This window comes from Sus scrofa, chromosome 12 (assembly GCF_000003025.6).
Source record: "Sus scrofa isolate TJ Tabasco breed Duroc chromosome 12, Sscrofa11.1, whole genome shotgun sequence".
In the NCBI taxonomy this organism is placed as follows: domain Eukaryota; kingdom Metazoa; phylum Chordata; class Mammalia; order Artiodactyla; family Suidae; genus Sus; species Sus scrofa.
In genome coordinates, this window is record NC_010454.4 from 51,954,379 (window position 1) to 51,974,306 (window position 19,928).

Sequence of the window (19,928 nt, forward strand, 5' to 3'; positions counted from 1 at the left end):
TGTCTGTCAGTTCCCCTTCAGCTTCATTTCGCATACGACAGCCTCCTTCCAAAATGTGAGCTGTGTGGTTCTGGATCTAGCCTGGCTTCCACTCCAGCTGGTCCCTCCCTTCCTCCTTGTCCCAGCAGGTTACGCATCCGTTCTCCCCTCTTGCCCCTCCCTCTCCACCTCCTGGCTCATCCGGCCCGGGGACCAGCATCTCCTCCCTCCCACAAATGAGCAGGCCACTGCCTTGGTTGGCACCAGTGTTTATTTCGGGGGAAGGGCTTGAAGGCCCAGATCTGCCCTGCGGGCTCCAGGGGCTTCCACCTTCTCACTTGGCCTTTGGGTTACGGAACTTGCGTCCAGCGAAGACAGCCTTGTCCCCAAGAGCCTCCTCAATCCTGGAAAGCAAAGTCAGAGCTGATTTATTCCACCCCAAGAGCCCTCAGCTCCTTACGCCCAGGCCCACGGCACCCACTGTACCTCATGAGCTGGTTGTATTTGGCCAGACGCTCTGAGCGGCAGGGGGCACCGGTCTTGATCTGAGGAGGGAAAAGGAATTCCAAGGGTTGCATGAGCCTAGAGAGGAGCTCCTGGGCCTGGCCCTGAGGGAGCAGCCTGGGGTGGCATTCCGCTCCAGGGCAGGAGGCTAGGGCCCCCAAGAAAGCTCAGTCAGACCCTCAGCAGAGGGGGCCGCGTACCTGTCCCGTGCAAAGCCCCACCACAGGTCGGCGATGAACGTGTCCTCCGTCTCCCCGGAGCGGTGGCTCACCATCACCCCCCAGCCGTTAGACTGAGCCAGTTTGCAGCTGGGGGGAGAGGACACTTGATGAGGCCTAGCGGGCCCTCGTCAGTGGGGAAGCCAGGGGCTGGGTGGGGCTTCTCCCTTCTGTTTTGGGGAAGGATAATGATAATGACGAAGTTCTTTGAGAAGTGGGAGAGAAAGGGAGAGTCTTGATTTTGAATTTGGGCTCCTGAGCCACTGGTGGGATGAAGCAGAATCTGGGAGACAGGGATGGCATGGCGTGGGCTGGGGGTAAGCCATGGCAGGGTGACAGTGGCAAAGCTCTTGGGGTTAGGTCAGGAGTCAGTCAAGGCTTTGAGGGCAGGAGAGGCGGGGGGGTGGGCAGGAGCTGAGGGCAAGTCCCTGGAGTTAGTGGACGAGACTGGAGCTGGAGTGGGGGGAGCTGGGCTGGAGGGAGGCCATGGTGCAGCCCCGGGCCGGGAGGCACTCACGCCTGGATAGATTCAGTCACAGAGCCGATCTGGTTGACCTTCAGCAGCAGGCAGTTGCAGGCCTTCTTCTCAACTGCCTGGGCAATCCTCTTAGGGTTGGTGACTGTGAGGTCATCCCCCACGATCTGGATGTTGACCCCCGAGAGGAAGGAGGTCCAGGTCTTCCAGTCATCCTGGTCAAAAGGGTCCTCAATGGAGACCACTGGTGGGAAGGGGCAGAGTCAGGTTAAAAGTCAGATGGGGGTTCCTGCCGTGGCGCAATGGGATCAGTAGTGTCTTGGGAGCACTGGGATGCAGGTTCGATCCCCAGCATGGTGGGTTAAGGATCCAGCATTACTGCAGCTGTGGCTTAAGTCACAACTGCAGCTCAGATGTAACCCCTGGCCTGGGAACTCCATATGCTGCAAGGTGGCCAAAAAAGAAAAAAAGAAAGGTCAGAAGGGCCACATGGAGGATCACCAGGGCAGAGAGTTTGGGTGGGGATTGCAGTGGAGCTAAGGATTGGAAGGACCACACCGGTGGCAGTGGAGGCCCCAAAGCTAGTGTGTTGGCAGCGGCTGGAGCGTGAGCAGGGGCAATGGCCCCCCCAAGGGCTCACCAGGATAGTTCTTGATGAAACTCTTGTACAGCTCCCCCAGCTTCTCCCCGGTGATGTGCCGGGAGGGGTCGTCAGGTGACTTGAAGTCGAGATCATACTTCCCGTTGCGGTAGAACTCAGATGCCGCCACATCCATGCCGATCACCACCTTGTCGGGGTAACCAGCTGCCTGGATGGCCGTCTTCAGCAGCTCCAGGGCTGGGAGGGGGCAAGAGAGGACCTGAGGCTCGAGTGCACGCCATCCCTGTGGGGGCCCGGGAGTTCTGCCCCTCCAAGTGCTCACACTGACCTTCATTGTTCTCCAGGATGTTGGGTGCAAAGCCGCCCTCATCTCCCACATTGGTGGCGTCCTTCCCGTATTTGCCCTTGATGACCCCCTTGAGGTGGTGGTAGACCTCGGCGCCGATGCGCATGGCTTCCCTGAAGGAGCTGGCTCCCACAGGCAGGATCATGAACTCCTGCATGGCCAGCTTATTTCCCGCATGGGAACCCCCATTGATCACATTGAAGGCCTGAGAAGGGGAGACAGACGGTGCTCAGACCTGGGCCAGGGGCGAGGGATGGAGAAGGGATGGGGGGCGGGGGAGGTGGACTCTGGGTTCCCCTACTTACTGCGTGGTCTAGGGTGAATAATTTTACTCCTCAGAGCCTTTTTCCTCATTTCTATAAAATGGGGATACCACCTGCTTACCCACAGGATCTTATGTAGAAAATTAGAAAAATTGAATGTAAAGTTCTTAGCATGGGCCTGGTGTAGCAGCTAACACTGCCATGGCGCTTACTAAGCCTTTCCATGTGTTTTAGTGGCTCATTTCATTCTCAAAACCACGCTATTACTAGTGGTTAATTTATTATCCTCTACTTTGCAGATGTGGAAATTGAGGCATAGAGAGGTTAAATAAACTTGCCTAAAATCACTCAACTAGTAAAGGGACAAATCCAGGATTCAAACCCAGCAGCTTGTCTCCAGAAACCCAGGCTATTACTATCTGCCTAGTAAGTAACAACAAATGGTAACATTATTACTGCGGTTAAATTCAAAAGGTTTCCACAAAGATCAAGTCTGGTTTAATAAAGATTAAAGATACAAAAATAGAATGCCAAGGAGTTCCCAAAGTGGCTCAGCGGTAACGAACCCGACTGGTATCCATGAGGATGCGGGTTTGATCCCCAGCTTCATTCAGTGGGTTAAGGATCCGGCATTGCTGGTATAGGTCGCAGATGGAGCTTGGATCTGGCGTTGCTGTGGCTGTGCTGTAGGCTGGGAGCCGAAGCTCTGATTTGACCCCTATCCTGGGAACTTCCATATGCCACAGGTGTGGCCCTAAAAAGACAAAACAAAACAAAACAAAAAAATTAAAGATAAAATGCCAAGGTCCTTGCCATAAGGAAGCTCTCGATCTGATCTGGGGGCAGAGTGAGAAACAGGAGTTACTAAGCCTGAGATTGGAATGTGAAGGAACCGGGTTACATCAAGGCAAAGAAGCAGAGAGGGAAAGGACGGTTTGGATTGTGGGAAAGAGGGAGGGCTGGACCGCAGCAGGAGAGCTTCCATTTCAGGAAACCATTTCTTTGGAGCTGGGTCTGGAAGGTGGACTTTCCAGGGGCTCCTTTGCCCTCCTCAGGGGGCGGGGTCACTGTGGGATGAGGCGGTGCAGCTGCACTCACAGGGACGGGGAGGACCAGGTCTGGGTTGCCGGCGAGATCTGCAATGTGACGGTAGAGTGGGACCCCCTTCTCGGCTGCTCCGGCCTTGCACACAGCCAGGGACACGCCCAGGATGGCATTGGCCCCAAACTTGGCTGGAGGAAGCAAGTGCAAAGGAAAGTGTGAGAGCTCCTCCTGCAGGGTTTGCTGTCATTCCTAGAACGTCCCCTCCGGTCACCCCAGGAAGAACCAAGAACTCCACACCCCTGGGCGCTGAGTTTGTTCACAGATCTCTCCCCCCGCAGCCTGAGGTGGTCTGAGAGCCCCCACCCCAGCCTCATGTCTGCGTCCATAGCCCGGCCCAGGCCTGGCAGAGGGCAGGCATCAGGAAATGCCTGTGGGATGAATACAAATCCAGCCAGTTACGGTGTGCCCCAAAATGTGGGCTACGTTAATAATCCTAACCAGACCTCAGCTCGAGGTCTCCCCCCCCACCCCCTGCCCCGGCTCCCGCAGCCCATCCCCTCTCTTGTCCCTAGCCTTTCACTCACACTTATTTTCTGTCCCATCCAGCTCGATCATAAATTTGTCCACTTTTTCTTGATCCACCACACTTAGTTTCTGGAAGGGCAGGTTGCAGGAGGGGAGAGCAGAGGTTAGATTTCTGGGCAGTCAGGGCAGGTGCCGGGGGAAAGAGAAGTGCAGGTATTTGGGGCAGATGGGATGGCCCGCCAAGCCTGAGCTGCTTGCGCCGAGGCAGCAGGGGTATGGGTGGGAGGTGAAGCGGTGGGGGATCCTCCACTTGCCTTTTCCAGCAGCGCGGGGCCCAGAGTCTTGTTGATGTGTTCCACAGCCTTCAGGACCCCTAGAGAGGCCGAAGGAGGGGTTCAGATCCTCTAGCCAATGAGGTCTCTTCCTGTGGCCCCAGCTCCACAAGCACCTTGGGTCCCCGTCCTCTTCCCTATGCAGACATGGCATGCCACGTCTGGAAGCCACCCCCATGTAGGGCTCCTCAAGGCTTGCTCTTTTCTCACCTTTGCCCAGGTAGCGAGATTTGTCTCCATCTCTCAGTTCTAGAGCTTCATAGATACCCGTGGAAGCCCCGCTGGGCACAGCAGCTCGGAATCGGCCTGGGGTGGGAGGAAGTGGAATTTCACAGAGAGTCCCATCTGCCCCTAAAAGCCGACATCTCCTCTCTGAGCTCAGGGACAGGAGGCAGTGCAGAGACACTCCTGCTGCTGCCTGCTGGGGAGCCAGCCTGGACAAGGAAGGCCTGGGCAGAAGTCTGGGGAAGTGGATCCCAGAGAAAGGAGTGGATGTGGCATGGATCTGGGGGGCAAAGGCAGATGGAGTTGGGGGTCTTCCCAGGCAAGCCAATTCAATGGGCCTGTGTCAGTTACCCTTGGCCGTGTGCAGGTCCACCTCCACTGTGGGGTTGCCCCTGGAGTCCAGGATTTCGCGGGCAAAGATTTTCTGCATGGCCATGGCTGCAGGGCAAGAGGTTTGAGGGAGTGTGGACAGTTGATCCCTTAAGGAACCCGAAATCCCTTGCCCTTTAAGAGTCTTCCCCACCCCAAGAAGGCAGGTGCTGGAGCTAAAAATATCCCACAAAAAGGTCACAGACCAAAGTGGCAGGCGCAGCCCCCTCCCCCACTCAGAACAGCTCCTATTCCACCCCCCCATCTTAAGAATCCAGGGGCCTCTCTTTGAGTCCACCACTTTCTGAACCCCACTCTCACAACGGTGCACTTATGCCTCCTCCCGCCACCTTCTGTTCAAACACTCCCTCCTCCATGGCTTCCTAGCCCTCAAAGCCTCTCCTGCTTTTCTGGTTCTCATTTGACTGCTCCCCAGCCTTCTTAATATCCTCAGGGACCCCAAATTCCCCCCACTCCAACTCTAACTACCCTTTTCTGCCTGCCTCTCTTCACAGTTCATTTTCCTATCCTTGAGTACCTCCGTCCTGCTTGCTCCAACCCCTCAAGCACCCCCAGTCCCAGGAGGAAATAAAAAGGTGACATTTCCGCCTTCACGGCCAGCACCACTTTCACCCTTTACCGCCCCCCCCCACCCCCTGAGGCTGGAAGAGTCATCAGACCTGGGATGTCTTCGCTGGGCTCCGGAGTAGAGGTGGCAGCTGGGACAGTGTCAGCTCACCCCCTCTCAGGCTGGGCATTTATCCCCGAGGCACCCTGTACCCCAGCCAGCCCCGCCTCTCCCCCTCTCCATCCTCCTCCTCCAGCCGGGCTGGCAGCCAAGTGCCCACTACAGCCTAAAGCAAAAGCCTTTGGCCCTGGGCAACTGCCCCCTTCCCCAAAGGTCAGTGACTAACCCCTCCTTTCTCTCTGCTTCCCAATAAAATCCTTATTTTTAATTCCACTCCTGGGGAGAAACAGAGGAGGGGCTTCAGAATCGGGGGGTCTCTCCCCTCCCCAGGATTAGATTCCTCTTTTGCAAAGGTTAAAGAGGAGCTGGTGCCCTTTAGGAAAGGCCAGGGGTAACCTGAGCCCTGAAGGGCTGGGGAGGGGGCCTGGAAGAGGGGCTGCAGGAGTGACATCCACTCACTTGTGCCCAGCTCACTTGTCAGGCGGAGAGCGTGGGGGGCTGCCTCTGTCCTCAGTAGGGAAAGGGGCAGGGGGTTCTCGGCAAGCTCTGAGCTCTAAAACTGAACACCCCACTCCGTAGGCGTGAGGGTCTCACCTCTTAAGGTCCTCATAGCGGCCTCTCTCGGCCCCACCCCATCCTACCCTCTCTCGGCCGGCAAGGGGGGTGGGGGAGGGGACCGGCAGACGAATTTAGACCAGTCCTCGGAGTTGGCGCAGCGCCCTACTGATAGCGCTGGGACAGCACTTATCGCCCCGCGTGGAGACTGCCAGTCAGGAGCCCTTTCCCCACCGACGGCGGGCGCTTCAGGTCGCGATCCCAGTCTATCAATGAATGGTGTTCAAGCAAAGTGAAAAAAAATGAACAGGAGTGTGGCCCTTTCTGAGCGTCTGACCGCCGTGGCGGGTGGGGGGGGGCAGTTGGGTGGTCTGCTAACAGCCCTGCGGGAAAACGCGTCTCGGAATTTGGTGAATTTCTCCGCCTGGGCGTGTTGGGCGGGAGTGAAGTCTGTGCCGACTTGGGCTGCAAACCCAGCCGGGAGCGGAGGGCACGCTGGGGCTTGGGCCAGCAGGCTGGCCAGCCAAAGGGCGAGGGTCACCGGCGCCTCGGCTCGTCGCCCCTGATTCGGAGGTCCTTCCCGCAGGCGCCGGAGCGGCCAGCGCCTGGTGACTCACCCCCGGCCCTTTCCCGAGCTCTCCTCCCCACCCCGCCTGCCCTGCGGGGTCGGTCTCCCAGCCCCCACCCCAGGATCCCTACTCCCGTCTTCCATCTCACCCCCCCCTTATCTCTGGCCGCTCCCTCTCGGGAGATTTCCACCCTGGGGTAGGGGGTGCGGCAGGCCAGAGGTCAGGAGACGGCGGGCGGGGAGCGCCGCCACGTGCCCGCGTGCGGCCCCGCCCGGGCCGGCCAGTGACTCAGCCACGGCGGCTGTCGAGGAACCAGGCTCGGGGGGCGGCGGGTGCCTTTAGGGTTCGCAGCGGCCTCGGGAGCACCGCACCCCTCTGGGGGGGACGGGGAAGGTACGAAGCCCCTTCACGCCCGGGAGGCGCCCCTCCCCCGAGGGACCGGAAGCGGCCAAGCCCCTCAGCGGACCCGGCGGCCAGCCGGGGCTGGTTCACCTAAGCCGGGTCCTAACCCCACCCGCTTCCCAGCGGGCGGCGAACGAACTCTTCGCACACAATTTCTTAGCATAAGTTTTACTGAAAAAAGAAGAGGAAAAAGGCCCAGGGGGCCAGGGTAGAAGGGACTTTCCTCTTCTTGAAAAAGTTGCATGTTGAAACCCTAGTATTCTTCCGCCTTGAAAAATAGGCCCGCCCGCCGCGCCCCGCGGGCGCCGAGGCTCAGTGACCTCTGCAGAGACAGGGTAAGGGGGACGGACGGCGACCCAAACTGCTGACCGGGGCACAGTCATGGAGTGAGGCCTAAGGCTGGAGCTGATCCAGCGCGAGGGATAATCCCCGTGGAGTCGGGTGGGCTCCAGCGAGTGCAACTTATGCCGCCGTGCAGATGCTGAGGACAGAAGTGTCCCCGGTGGGCGCCTTCAACTTGGAAAATGGTCGGGGTATTTTGTCAAATTTCCCTTTACTGCCTTTATTTCTTGAATAAATAAAATCAAGAGTGCAGAAGCGGTAACGTGCGCGCCTCACCCCCGCCCCTTCCGCCCAGCAGCAGACACGTCCCCGGCCCGCCTTCCTTCGCTGGGGGTCCAATTCGGCCCGGCCCGGCGCGCCCCGGCGCGCGCCCGCGAAGCCGGCGGCCGGCCCTAACCGCCCCACGCGCTCTCGCTCTCTGCCCCGGCGCAGGCGCGGGCGCACGCGCTGCCGCCGCCTGCCGTTCCTCCCCCCGCAACCCCACAGCAGAGGTGGGGGAAGGGGGAGTCGTTCCGTTTAACCCTGAGTTCCCCGAACCCTCTTAATCTGCTAAATTTGCAGCTCGCTAGTTCTTTCTCCGTTCACTTTCCTTCCTCCCTCTGGCTCACTCTCTTTCCCTACACCAAAGTCTAATATTCTATGCAAATTGGCGCGAGCCCCAACTCTAACCCCCCCGCCTCCCATCCTTTCAGCGTCGGTTCCCATCGAACTCGGCAAATTTTGCAATAGGGGGAGGGATTTTTTAAATTGCATTTGCAAAGTTCGGTATCTGGGCAGGCGAGAAGGAGGAGGGAGGGGATGAGGAGTAGGCCCCGCCCCCACCGCCCTTTGCAAATAAAAATCTAGGGGGGTGGGGAGGAGCAGGAAGTGGCGGTGCGAGGGCTGCTGCACAGCTAGCAGAGCCGCGGTCCGGACGGCAGCGCGTGCCCCAAGCTCTCTGCCTTCCCCCGCCCGCCAGTCCGAGGCAGCCCGAGCCCAACCCGCGGCCCCAGCAGTAGCCCCGAGAGCAGCCCCAGTAGCAGCGCCATGGCCGGGTGGAACGCCTACATCGACAACCTCATGGCGGACGGGACCTGTCAGGACGCGGCCATCGTGGGCTATAAGGACTCGCCCTCCGTCTGGGCCGCCGTCCCCGGGAAAACCTTCGTCAACATCACGGTACTGCGAGGCCTGCGGGGTCTGGGGAACTGGCCGGGCTTGGACCCTGAGGGAGGGACTTGGGTGGGGGCGGGCACGCTCTGGAGAGCGCAGCGAAAAGCCGTGGTCGCTCCTGGCCCTGGAAGTGGCGCGAATGGTGGCTGCACGTGAGCCGGTCCGTCCCGGGGCCCCCCGAGTCGTACGTCCCGGGCGGCGGCGCCCGGCCAGCCCGCCGGCCCCGCTCTCCGAGACGGGGCGTTACATCCGGGGCACAGGGCGGGGAGGGGCGCGCCGCCCGGTGCGGCGGCCCACTTCCGTCTCCTCCAGGGCGGGGCGGGCACACGCTGCAGTTTCAACCCGGGATTGTGATTGAGAAGGGACTCGGGGACCCCTGGACCCTGAGCTCCACTTCCGCCCGCCTGCTCGCGCCCCCTCCACCATTGTTCCTCCTTATGCGGTGGGAGCCCGGCTCGCGTGGCCAAGGTCCCATGCCCGTCCTCTGCGCTCCCTGCCCCTCCCAGCTCCGTTAGAGAGGGCTAGGCCGCCTCACGCCCTCCGCCCCCCCGCAGTCGGCACGTTAGACTCAACATTCCTGTGAGACCGATCCCGGAAGTCCCCTCGCCCTCCCTTCCCGCCATCCGGCGGGGCCTGGAGCAGGGGAACTTTGTGAGAAGTTCTAGGACTGAATTATCAGTGAAGGAGTAAGGGATGACTTCTGCTGTCCCCTCACCACCTCCCCAGTCCACACTGCCCGGAAGTGGGGAGGGGGAGCGGAAGTTCGAAAGGGGGGGAAGGGGATTTCCGGGCGGGAGGGGACCGGATGTGGGGATTTGGGGTGTAAGGGGGAGGGGAGAGAGTTTCCCTGGGGTATCAAGACCCGAGAGCTGGCTTGCTGGGTCTAGCCCCAGGCCCCCTCCAAAAGTTTTTCAACTTTCCCGGAATGCCCCCAGACATCTTGCTTCCTCCTCTTAGAGCACAGATACCTGGACCTGAACTCAAGGTTACTTAGAGACCCAGGCGTCCGGGCCCCTAACAACTCCTGTAGAACCTTTGACCAAATAAGGGCAAAGTTGCTTCTCCTGCTTCGCCCGCCCCCTCCCTTCCCCTCTTCGCTTCTGCTTTTCCTGAAGGAGACTTCTGAGCATCCAAAGGCTCTCCAGTCCATTCCACTCCACTCTCCTCACTCCTTTTTGGCCCCCTTTATTTCCTGGGTTTGCTTTCCCAAGAAATGACATCTAAGTCTCCAGGGGAATATGTCGTCCCTTTCTGTTACCATTCTCCTAAGTTTGAGGATCATGATCTTTTTGTGCACGAACTTCCGACAGTCCTGAGTTGCTCAAATTTCACTGGTGTGTACAAAGCACATAACATACACCCCTCCCAGGGGGGTTAGCTTCCTGAAGAAATGGAAGGCAGGTGGGTCCTTGGAGAAGGTGGGAACCTTGGGGTACTGACTAACTTGATGGTGCTTGGTTCCCCTTCCAGCCAGCTGAGGTTGGTGTCCTGGTTGGCAAAGACCGGTCAAGTTTTTTCGTGAATGGGCTAACGCTTGGGGGCCAGAAATGCTCTGTGATCCGGGACTCACTGCTGCAGGACGGGGAATTTACCATGGATCTTCGTACCAAGAGCACTGGCGGAGCCCCCACCTTCAATATCACTGTCACCATGACTGCCAAGAGTGAGTTTCTGAGTTTTTTGCCCTTTCCCTAATGGACCTCCTTCTGCTAATCTTTCGGGTTTTCTTTGTGGATTCCCCAGTATGAAGGGATCAGGCCTGGGACGCTGGATTGTCCCTCTAGTTCTGTCTCAGTTCCTCATCTTAGAAAGAAGTTGAACTGTATTACCTCTTAAGTTCCTTCTTGCCTTGAGTCTTTTTAGCTGGGAAACTCTCTGGTTTTCTTGGAGGAGGTAGGCTGTTAGTTCTAAGTCGGCACTTGAGCTCTTGTCTTTGGGGCTCTTTGTTAAAACTTGGAGGTGGCAGGCTCATCCACAGCCATTTCTAGCCTGAACACATGAGTCAACTGTCTGCGAGCCTTTGACCCCTAAATTTTACTGTGTTCCTTTCCAGCCTTTAAGCTTGATTTTCCCCTTTTGAAAAGCCCTATTGTTTCAGGGTGACTGACAGCCTGCCTGTGTGTGGGGGGTTGGGAAAGATGAGGTTGGGTTACAGCCCCCAGGGCTGGACAGCTGCTGAACAGCTGGCGGGAGTGGGATTGTGACACCTGGGTCCTAGCCTCCTTTCTCTTTCCTCCAGCGCTAGTCCTGCTGATGGGCAAAGAAGGTGTCCACGGTGGTATGATCAACAAGAAATGTTATGAAATGGCTTCCCACCTGCGGCGTTCCCAGTACTGACCTCGTCTGTCCCTCCCCTTCACTCCCCACTGCTTTTGCACCCCTCTCCTTCCCACACACACACATCCACCATTTTTATTTTTTGGGCCATTACCCCACACCCCTTATTGCTGCCAAAACCACGTGGATTGGGGGCCAGGGCTGGATGGACAGACACCTCCCCCAACCCATACCCTTTCCTGTGTGTGGTTGGAAAACTTTTTTTGTTTTTTGGGTTTTTTTTTTTTTTTTTTTTTTTTTTTCTGAATAAAAAAAGATTCTAACAAGGTGCTGTGTGGTTTTAGCCTGGGTATCAGGACGGAGGACAGCCACCATGACCTGCCTCCTCCATTCTGGCTTGGGGTTAGGGTTGAGGCACTGCACATCTAGGAATTTAAGCTTCTTGCTGTCGTGTCCAGGCTTAAACATCTGCTTCAGGGTCTACCTGGCAGGTGGCTCAGCCCTTCCGCAATAACACATCCAGCCCCAGGTCGTCAGTCTGCTAGCCGAATTGGTGGATAATGGAAGAGCCGTGCAGCCTAGAGAATGGGTCCAGGCCTGCGGGCAAGGCAGGGCGGTTGAGTCATCCTCATGTGTGGGTGGGGCTCCCCTCTCTGAGTCACAGCAGATGCCTGCTGGTGCTGCCCCCAGGACTACAGGTTAGCCTCCTTTGCCCCCTTATGGCAGAAAAGGGCAACTTCCCCAAAGGTTAAGTTCACCCACATGAGAATGACCTCACCCTTCCTTAGTCCACAGTAGCAATTTTATTAACCAGTAAGTGAAGACCCCATCCCTTTGTGTCCCCAACCCATTCAAAAGGATGGAGTTGGGTAAAGAGAAACCCCGGGTGGAAGTGTCTTCTGTCCTCAGCATAGAAGACTGGGAAGGAAGAGGGGCTGTGCAAATAAGTCATTTGGCGGGGGGGGGGGGGGGGGTGCTTTAGACCAAGACGGCAGCTGAAGAGGAGATAGAGGGTGAGGGGTCTGTTGAAGACCCAGGAAAGACAAGGGGGGCAGGGGCTAGGGAGCCAAAGGAGGTGGGAAGCGTGGGGCTGGAGCCCAGAAGTGGGGTCCGCTCAGAGGCAGGGTGGTCCCTTGGCTCCCCTTCCTCATCGCCCTCTTGCTCCTGGGTTTCTTCTTCCTGCTCCTCGTCCCCAGGACCCCGATGAACAGGCTGCTTGCAGATGGGGCAGGTCTTCCGGGTCTGAGTGAGCCAGGGGTCCACACAGCGGCTGTGGTAAGCTGCCAAGAGGAATGAAGTGAAGCCCCTGGTGCCTGCTGGTGGAGTGGGGGTGTGGGCACAGCAAGTGAGGGCCTCACCGTGAGCACAGGGGAGTACCCTCAGCCTGTCACCATCCTCATATTCATCCAGGCAGATGGCACACACATCATACTGGTCCCCTGATGGAGGAAGAAAAGTGTCCTTTTATTGAGCCATCCTGGAGGCGGGCCCACGAGAACTCACTCTGGGAGGCCTAAGGTGGAGCTAAACCCTGCAAAAGCTATTTTCTCTGGTTCTGTGGAGCCAATAGAAGCTAAGATGGAGCAGGGTAGAGCATGAGGAATTTGGGGTTAGAAGGGACAAGCAAAGAGAAGCAGAGGTAAGAAGGGAAGTGGGTTTTTGGGGGGAGGTGTGAGGGTGGAGAGATAGGGAGTGGGAGGAGCGGAAGTGGGGGGGCAGGGCTTCTGCTATGGCCTTATATGGGCACTGGAGGTGCCAGGGTTAAAGACCTAGCCCCTGCTTACCTGTGTCTTCTCTCTCAAGCGGACTCTTACCCACTCCTACCACTTTTCTGCTTTTTCTACCTTTTCCCTTACAAGCAAGGTCCTCCATCTTTCTCCCTAACTGTTCCATTTAATTACATTTGCTTTCCATCTCCTGCTCTAATCCTGTTCTGTCCTCACTGTATGTAGTAGAAGAAAGGTGGCCTCTCAGGCTGACACCTCTACCCTGCTATCTGCCCCTGCTCTCCTGGCTCAAACGCCTTCAGAACCAGGTAAGTTGTGGGCAAGGCCTGCTCCCCGCCGCTGACCCTGCTCACCCTTTTGATAGTCATGTGTAGGAATCTGTTTTAGTTGCTCTTTGGTCAGTCGATTCCGCTGGAGCCGTTTCCGGTGCTGGATACAACGAACTATCTGGTGAAAGGGGGAGTGAATGGATCCGTCTTAAGAGAACAAAGCCAGAAATCCAGTACAAACCACTCCCATCTTGCAAGTCCAGAACCAGTCTGGCTTTAAAGGCCCCAGCTCTTCCAATCCGTTTCCTGAGCTACTTACCATCACTGCTCCCATGGCCAAAACCAGCAGTCCCACAATCCCTGTGAAAGGGATGAGGTAATAGCCCAAGGGGAAGCTATTGTCTGGGACCAGGAGCACCCGAGCCCTGGGAAAAGAAGGACCAGTGTCAGAGGGGTAGGAGAGGCAAAAGAACAAAGAGGGACAAAGAAACTGGCTCTGGACAGGGCTTGAGTGTGGACTGGGAAGGAGGTGGGAAGAAAGTCAAGAAGCAGAGTATGAAGGGCCTGAGGCTGAAGGGCTGGGGCACAGGCTTAGGCTCCAGGCTGGCATGGAAGTGCTGAAGAAGAGTGGGAAGGAGGGACGAGTCCTACCCCTTCTCGTAGACAAAGAGGGCACGCAGGTACTGGGAGCTCCTCTCCCCAATGAACACAGACGGGATCCAGATCTGCTGCTGGATTTCCTCTGCAGGGATCAGGGCATTACACACTGGGGACCGAACCTCCCAGAGGAGTCCTTTGGTAACCCTGGACTTTGGCTTTCTTGCCCCAACCCACACAAGGACTGACTTCTTTTCCCCAAGCCTTCAACCCTCCCACCATCTCTCAGTCTGAGCTCTACTGAAAACCCAGCTGTCCAGATCCCCGGACCTTACCACTATTCCACACCATGTTCAGAAGTTCATTGGAGTTTACGTTGTGAACCACAGCAGCACCATACCCAGCCTTCTGAGCATTCAGGACCTAGGAAGATGAGGCAGATTGGAGCCATCGTGGGCCTTCCTACCCCAGTCCTGATGCATTTTTTTTTTTTTTTACCCTTAGCCTCCCATCTCCCACTCCACATTCAGCAACCTTGAGGTCAAAGTTGCAGTCGAATCTTCGAAGCAGTGCAATAAAGACTGACCCATTGACCGGGGCTGGGGGTGGTGGGGCAATGGGGCTGCAGGCATTGTCTGGGTGAGCCTCCACAAGGAAGCCCTGGGAAGAGAAGCAAACAACAGTTGGATTTTATCTCCCCAGGTTCTGCTCCCACAAGTCCTACCAAGCACACTGGCCCCCACATGCTGCATGTCCTCATTCCTGGGGGTCTGAGCATCCCACCCAAGTCAGAAGTCCACCTCTTCTCTTAGCCTCCTGAAGATGCAATTGCAGCAAACAACATCTCTCTACCAGACCCTCCAACACTCCTCTCCTTTTCCCAGATGAGCAAATCTATACCCCGCACTCCTAGTTAATTCTTTTGCCTTCCGGTTTCCCTCTAATTGTAACCCAATTCCCTATTCATATCACTCAAGCTGTTTCACATTCTCTACTCTAGTACATGCTCCTACAGCATATACTCCCCTCTGTTTAAAAGAAAAAAAAAAAGTACCCTAAATGGAGTTACTTGTGCTGAGCCCCATAACACCAAGCTTAATTTATAATTTTAACCTCCCCCAGAAATGGAATCCAGCACTAGTGAGGTAAGCTGCCCGAGAGTCCCCCTACCGTCTCCTAAAGAAAGGTGATCTTGCCACAAATAAGTCAGCTTTTTTGCCAGCATAACTTTCCTGTCCCACCCGCTTCTGCCCCTAAGTCTTTAGTTTTGTATAGTTCTTCAGAGATCCTTTCTGTCTGCTAGGTGGGATACTGCTCAATCCATGGGGTCGTTGAATACAAGCCAGTAAAAGCTTTAAAATTCACTCAGTTGAATTTTGTTTTTTTAACACCCTCTTCACTTTCCAATTACCCATCTTGGAAACAACTATACTGGTATCTATGGCCCAACTGAGTTCTTGCTATGTGGCAGTCTTTGTGAAGTACTACAAAGCTGCTTACCTAATTTAATTCTCACAATAATCCTGTGGTAACTTTTACTGTTATTCCATCTTTACAGTAAAACAAACTAAGGCCCAGAGAGATAATTAACTTGTCCAAGGTCATAAAAACCAATAACTGGCTCTAGAGACCCTACTGATAAGCACCACCCCTGGTGCCTTTTATCTTGGTCCACTTTCAGTCTCCTTCATAAGGCTCAGAGTTCTAGGAGTAGACTTTGTCTCCTCCCTCCGATTCTGGATTCCACCAGGCCAGATGTGCTCTTGCGCTAAGTTCCTAACTTGACTCTTCTACCTCCAGCTTCAATCATCCAAGAGGGAAAATTTTGGGAAACAGGAAAAAGGGAAGAAAATCACCTGAAGTCCCTCCTGGCTCAAGGCAGCCCCAAAGAGAGCTGGGAGGTCTGCAAAGTCCATGCTGGCATTGTGGTCCGAGATCTGCGGCAAGAGTCCATGTCTCTCCTTTAGCCTGCAACCTCTCCCCTTCAGCGCCCTTCCCCCATCTGCCCCTCAGACTCACCGCTCGAATAAGCCCCTGGCTGGGGGCCACTCCCCACAGCACAGTGGCCACAACCACAGGAAGCGGGAAGGCCGCAGGGTGCATGGCAGCGGGAGGGGAGAGGCGGAGGAGGCCGCGTCCCGATAGCAGGAGCAGAAGCGGAGTTCTGCGCCCTCTCTGGCCCTTCCTCAGGGTCCCAGGGGTCCAACCACCCCCAGGTCCCCCTTCTCAGCTACATGGGGACGAGGGGAAGGACCCCCGACTCGGGGAGTGAGATAGCCAACCCCCTTAGTGGAGCCGGGAAGGCGACACTAAAAATACCCTTTTCTGGTATAGGAATAAAACGGGGGAAAGGAACAGAAGCAAGCCCAGGTGACAGAAAAACTTCTGGAAGGGTGGGGGGAGATCACGGAGGTGGGACTTCCGGCCAGGTGGGCCGTATTCCCATTCCCTGTAAGAGGGTTTCCGGCAAAGAAGGTCAGGCCGCTTCCAGCATTGGACGCTCCAGACGAAGGACTTCCGGTCCTAAAAGTCCGGTTAAAAGAAAAGATTAGAGGTGAGAGGAGTGCCTGTACAGACGAAAGGAGCACCGAAGCCCCAGGCAACAGCTTGGTTGTTTCCCCTCTAGTGCCCAGGATCCTGCAACTGGCTGGCTTACAAACCTCTCCGCCTCCCTCTGGCCGCCGCCACTGCCGCCGCCGTATCTTCACGTCTCGCGAGAGTTCTCCCACACACATCCCTCCCACCTGCTGAGAGCTTCCCGTACCTACCGCGAGGGACTGCCTAACTCGGGCTAGTCTAAGCTCACGAGATCTCGCGAGATCTTCAGAAACCCTCTTCTCTGTGTTCCCGCGACTCCAATTCGATAAAAATTGCACCTATGCTCTGGCTTCCTAAATCAGCCACACCCCTTCCCGCACCCATTCTGGAAGCTCCTCCTTCAGCTCCGCCTTACTCCCGGCTGCCCTTGCGCTCGCGCCTGCGCCAACTTCCAGCTAGCGCTGGACCTGAGAGCCGGAGGGGTGTGCGCGCGCGCCCTCGCCCCTGTTGCGCGCGCAGTGTCACCTTGGGCGCGAGCGGGGCCGCGCGCGCACGGGACCGGGAGCCGAGGGCCATTGAGTGGCGATGGCGGCGACGGCGAGTCCCGGGGCCGGTGGGATGGACGCGAAGCCCCGTACCTCCCCTAAGTCGGTCAAGTTCCTGTTTGGGGGCCTGGCCGGGTAAGCTCAGGCCCCAGGGATGGGACAGGAGGAGGAAAGGACGGATGCAAGCAACCAGGCCCGGCTCATCTTTGGATCTGTTAGAGTGAACCGAGCCGGCACGGGGTCAGCGCGGTCCCCGTCGTAGTGCGAGATCCATGATGGGCTACCAGGATCTTTTTACCCATCGCAGGGTCCCTTCTGGGCTGCATGCACGGCTCCTGCCGGGCCGCCTGAGTTTCCCAACCCATTGCTTGGCTCTGAGGGGCTGTTTGGGGTTCCAGGTCATTGCATGGCTCCTGCTGGACAACGTGGGATCCCAGGTCATAAGTGCCCACCTCTCTTCTTTGGGTCCGACTGCATGCAGTCCTGGGATCCCTGCTTGACACCCTTGGAGCTGCATGGAGCACTTTTCTTGCATGGCCCCTACTGGACCCCTGGACTTTTCAGACTTATTGCTCTTGGTACATGTGGAGACTCTTGTACACATGTCCGCCAGCCTCCTAAAACTTGGTCAGTCACATGGCAGACCCTGCCCTTTGTGACCTCTTGTTGCCAGGTTCCAGGGGGCATTGGTAGATCTGGAACACCTGGCACTTGACTCCACCCCTTTCTTTCCCCAGGATGGGAGCAACAGTTTTTGTACAGCCCCTGGACCTGGTGAAGAACCGGATGCAGTTGAGTGGAGAAGGAGCCAAGACACGAGAGTACAAAACCAGCTTCCATGCCCTCACGAGCATCCTGAGGGCGGAAGGCCTGAGGGGCATTTATACAGGGTACTGGGGCCAGATGATGGGGGAGGTAGGGTGTGGGTTGGCAGCTCCAGACCTTGGCTTGATGCACTGACCCTTTCGCTCCCCAGGCTGTCAGCTGGCCTGCTTCGCCAGGCCACCTATACCACCACTCGCCTTGGTATCTATACCGTGCTGTTTGAGCGCCTGACTGGGGCTGACGGTACACCCCCTGGCTTTCTGCTGAAGGCCCTGATTGGCATGACTGCAGGCGCAACTGGTGCCTTTGTGGGAACGCCAGCTGAGGTGGCTCTTATCCGCATGACTGCTGATGGCCGGTGAGTTCCAGGTTTGAGCCTGACCCCAGCTCCGTTCCCTAGAATCTCCAGTGAAAGACCTGATTTCTTATCCTAGAGCTGGAGTACAGCATTCACCCGTTCACGGCCTTCTGGCCTCCTTTTCTTCGCTCCTGTGGGGACAGGGTGGTCTCTCCTGAATTTGGCCTCTTCCTGCCTTCCCGCCAGGCTTCCACCTGACCAGCGCCGGGGCTACAAAAATGTATTTGACGCCTTGATTCGAATTGTCCGGGAAGAAGGGGTCCCCACACTATGGAGGGTGAGTGAAGGGGCTGGAGACCTGGGGGGCGTGGGGGTCAGGTCTTGGGCATTTCTGACTCCACCCCCCCACCCCCACCCCAGGGCTGCATCCCTACCATGGCTCGGGCCGTCGTCGTCAATGCCGCCCAGCTCGCCTCCTACTCTCAGTCCAAGCAGTTTTTACTGGACTCAGGTGAGACTCAGAGCCAAACCCTTAGCTCCCCGCCTGGCCTGAGCCAGCTCCCAGCTGACCGCCACCCCCTGCTCCGCCTCCCCCAGGCTACTTCTCTGACAACATCCTGTGCCACTTCTGTGCCAGCATGATCAGTGGCCTGGTCACCACTGCCGCCTCTATGCCTGTGGACATTGCCAAGACCCGGTGAGTACGTAGACCTGGGCCTCGAGGGGGTCGGGAGGGCCCCTCTTTATGGCTCTCATGCCCCTGCGTCCTCTCCTTCAGGATCCAGAACATGCGAACGATTGACGGGAAGCCGGAATACAAGAACGGGCTGGTGAGGAAGCAGGGCTTGGGGCTTGGGTGGCAGGGTGGGCTGTCCTGGGAGGGCGGTGGGGGTGGCAGGCTGAGAGGGACAGGGCCCCAGAGGCCAGGTCCCAGCCCCAGCGCCCTGCCTGCCTGCCTGCCTGTCTAGGATGTGCTGGTGAAGGTCATCCGCTATGAGGGCTTCTTCAGCCTATGGAAGGGCTTTACGCCGTACTATGCCCGTCTGGGCCCCCACACCGTCCTCACCTTCATCTTCTTGGAGCAGATGAACAAGGCCTACAAGCGTCTCTTCCTCAGTGGCTGAGGCGGGAGCAGAGGCCCGGAGCCGCTGTGCCGGGGGCTCCCACTTGCCCGCTGCTTCTACAGTCAGTGCGCCCCCCCCGGGGGGCCTAGACTCTGCTGCCCTGGGCCCCTCTATTTATTACCCCTCCACCGTGTGGTCCCCTCCTCTGCGGTAAAGACCTTGGTGTGTCCTGCCCCTGCTCCAGCTTGCCCTGCCCAACTTGTCGCCATCGTCATGATCTCTGTCCCCGGCTGTACCTTGGGGGAGCTGGGAGGCTCCACGCGGATTTCCGGCTTCCCCTTGGGTATTAGTTGAGGGCACAGAGGACAGCAGGCGACCTGTGCCGCCCCTGCCCCCTGCCCCGCCGCCCTCAGTGAGGCAACCGAGGCAGAGTTGAGGGGACCGGAGAGCCCAGAAGCTGTCCGGAAGGTCAAGGGTCTGCAGCGGGAGGACGCGGCCCTTCCTCCCGCCCCCTCCCTGAGGACATGGTTAATAAATTGGATTGATGACACCACCCCCAAATCTGGAGAGTTGTGGGGGCAGGAGAGGGAGGACACTGGACAAAGAAGCATGCCCCCCGCAGAAAGGAGCTGGAGTTTTTAAGAAAAACGATGAAAGAAAAAGCACCCGCTGGTTTTATGCAAATGTTATGTAAAGCAGTCATGCCAGCAGCAGCTGACTGGTGAGAAAAACTCAAAACTCCAGACCCCGTGTGTTGCTTTCCAGCCACTCGCCCTAGAATGTAACTAACAGACACCCAGGTCATCGCATGTTATCCCCAGAGATCTGGTGACTGCTTCCTCAGCCTGAAAAGAGAGGGAATAGAATCTGAGGGGGGAAGGCTGACCTGCCAGGGGGTGGAATGGGCACAGAGCCAGGCCCCCGAAGCCTGGAGGCTTAGGAGAGGGAGGATGTTGGCCCAAGACCTGCTCTGGCCTGCAGGCTGAGGAGAGCCACTGCCTTCTCTGTTTCTTTGGAGATGTTTGACTCCCAGGCCCTGCCCTCAAGGAGCCCAGAAACCTCTCAGGGCACAGGAAGGTCAGTTGGAAGGAAGGCTTCTCCCAAGCCAGGCCAGAGGACAGGCAGGCAGCAGGTGGGAGCTGCCCCCTTGGCAGAACCTCGCCTGTAGAGGAGGAGGTTGAGCTCAGCAGCCTGGTGGC

The 19,928-nt window shown here is 57.3% G+C and overlaps 4 protein-coding genes across 10 annotated transcripts; 2 read left to right on the forward strand and 2 right to left on the reverse strand.

Moving 5' to 3' along the window:
- Positions 236-5,613, reverse strand: ENO3 (enolase 3). Its single transcript, NM_001044527.1, is given in 13 exon segments — positions 236-383; positions 466-524; positions 684-707; positions 710-791; positions 1,219-1,420; positions 1,817-2,014; positions 2,106-2,328; positions 3,485-3,618; positions 4,015-4,084; positions 4,270-4,328; positions 4,498-4,593; positions 4,864-4,950; positions 5,562-5,613. Coding segments are annotated over 12 exon segments (1,302 nt in total). The 5' UTR covers positions 4,949-4,950; positions 5,562-5,613; the 3' UTR covers positions 236-313.
- PFN1 (profilin 1) lies at positions 8,264-11,192 on the forward strand. Its single transcript, NM_001244416.1, is given in 3 exon segments — positions 8,264-8,595; positions 10,060-10,252; positions 10,829-11,192. Coding segments are annotated over 3 exon segments (423 nt in total). The 5' UTR covers positions 8,264-8,463; the 3' UTR covers positions 10,927-11,192.
- Positions 11,650-16,433, reverse strand: RNF167 (ring finger protein 167). 6 transcript variants are annotated; one of them, XM_003131906.4, is made up of 10 exons: positions 16,120-16,433; positions 15,479-15,982; positions 15,316-15,396; positions 13,994-14,119; positions 13,795-13,882; positions 13,514-13,604; positions 13,182-13,287; positions 12,947-13,040; positions 12,225-12,305; positions 11,650-12,146 (listed from the first exon to the last, which is right to left on the reverse strand). In XM_003131906.4, exons 2-10 carry the CDS (start codon positions 15,560-15,562, stop codon positions 11,845-11,847), a joined length of 1,053 nt encoding a protein of 350 aa, XP_003131954.1. In that variant the 5' UTR covers positions 15,563-15,982; positions 16,120-16,433; the 3' UTR covers positions 11,650-11,844. The 6 variants fall into 6 exon arrangements, with proteins under 6 accessions (XP_003131954.1, XP_005669221.1, XP_013836719.1 ...); XM_005669164.3 differs by having other exon boundaries at positions 16,228-16,399; XM_013981265.2 differs by having other exon boundaries at positions 16,224-16,379.
- On the forward strand, positions 16,416-19,290 carry SLC25A11 (solute carrier family 25 member 11). Of its 2 annotated transcripts, none has more exons than XM_021067766.1 (8): positions 16,416-16,677; positions 17,280-17,432; positions 17,519-17,725; positions 17,912-18,002; positions 18,086-18,176; positions 18,263-18,362; positions 18,444-18,495; positions 18,634-19,290. In XM_021067766.1, exons 1-8 carry the CDS (start codon positions 16,583-16,585, stop codon positions 18,787-18,789), a joined length of 945 nt encoding a protein of 314 aa, XP_020923425.1. In that variant the 5' UTR covers positions 16,416-16,582; the 3' UTR covers positions 18,790-19,290. The 2 variants fall into 2 exon arrangements, with proteins under 2 accessions (XP_020923425.1, XP_020923426.1); XM_021067767.1 differs by having other exon boundaries at positions 16,661-16,782.

What these genes read in the sequence shown, in the direction of transcription:
- RNF167 (XM_021067764.1), bottom strand. Translation starts at nt 15,562, where the DNA reads ATGCACCCTGCGGCCTTCCCGCTTCCTGTGGTTGTGGCCACTGTGCTG. An exon ending in CCCCCAGCCCCGGTCAATGG is followed by an intron (nt 13,883 to 14,045) that starts GTCAGTCTTTAT and finishes TCATCTTCCTAG; the next exon opens with GTCCTGAATGCTCAGAAGGC. An exon ending in TGGCCATGGGAGCAGTGATG is followed by an intron (nt 13,041 to 13,181) that starts GTAAGTAGCTCA and finishes CCCTTTCACCAG; the next exon opens with ATAGTTCGTTGTATCCAGCA.
- SLC25A11 (XM_021067766.1), top strand. Translation starts at nt 16,583, where the DNA reads ATGGCGGCGACGGCGAGTCCCGGGGCCGGTGGGATGGACGCGAAGCCC. An exon ending in GCAGTTTTTACTGGACTCAG is followed by an intron (nt 18,177 to 18,262) that starts GTGAGACTCAGA and finishes CGCCTCCCCCAG; the next exon opens with GCTACTTCTCTGACAACATC. An exon ending in CGGAATACAAGAACGGGCTG is followed by an intron (nt 18,496 to 18,633) that starts GTGAGGAAGCAG and finishes CTGCCTGTCTAG; the next exon opens with GATGTGCTGGTGAAGGTCAT.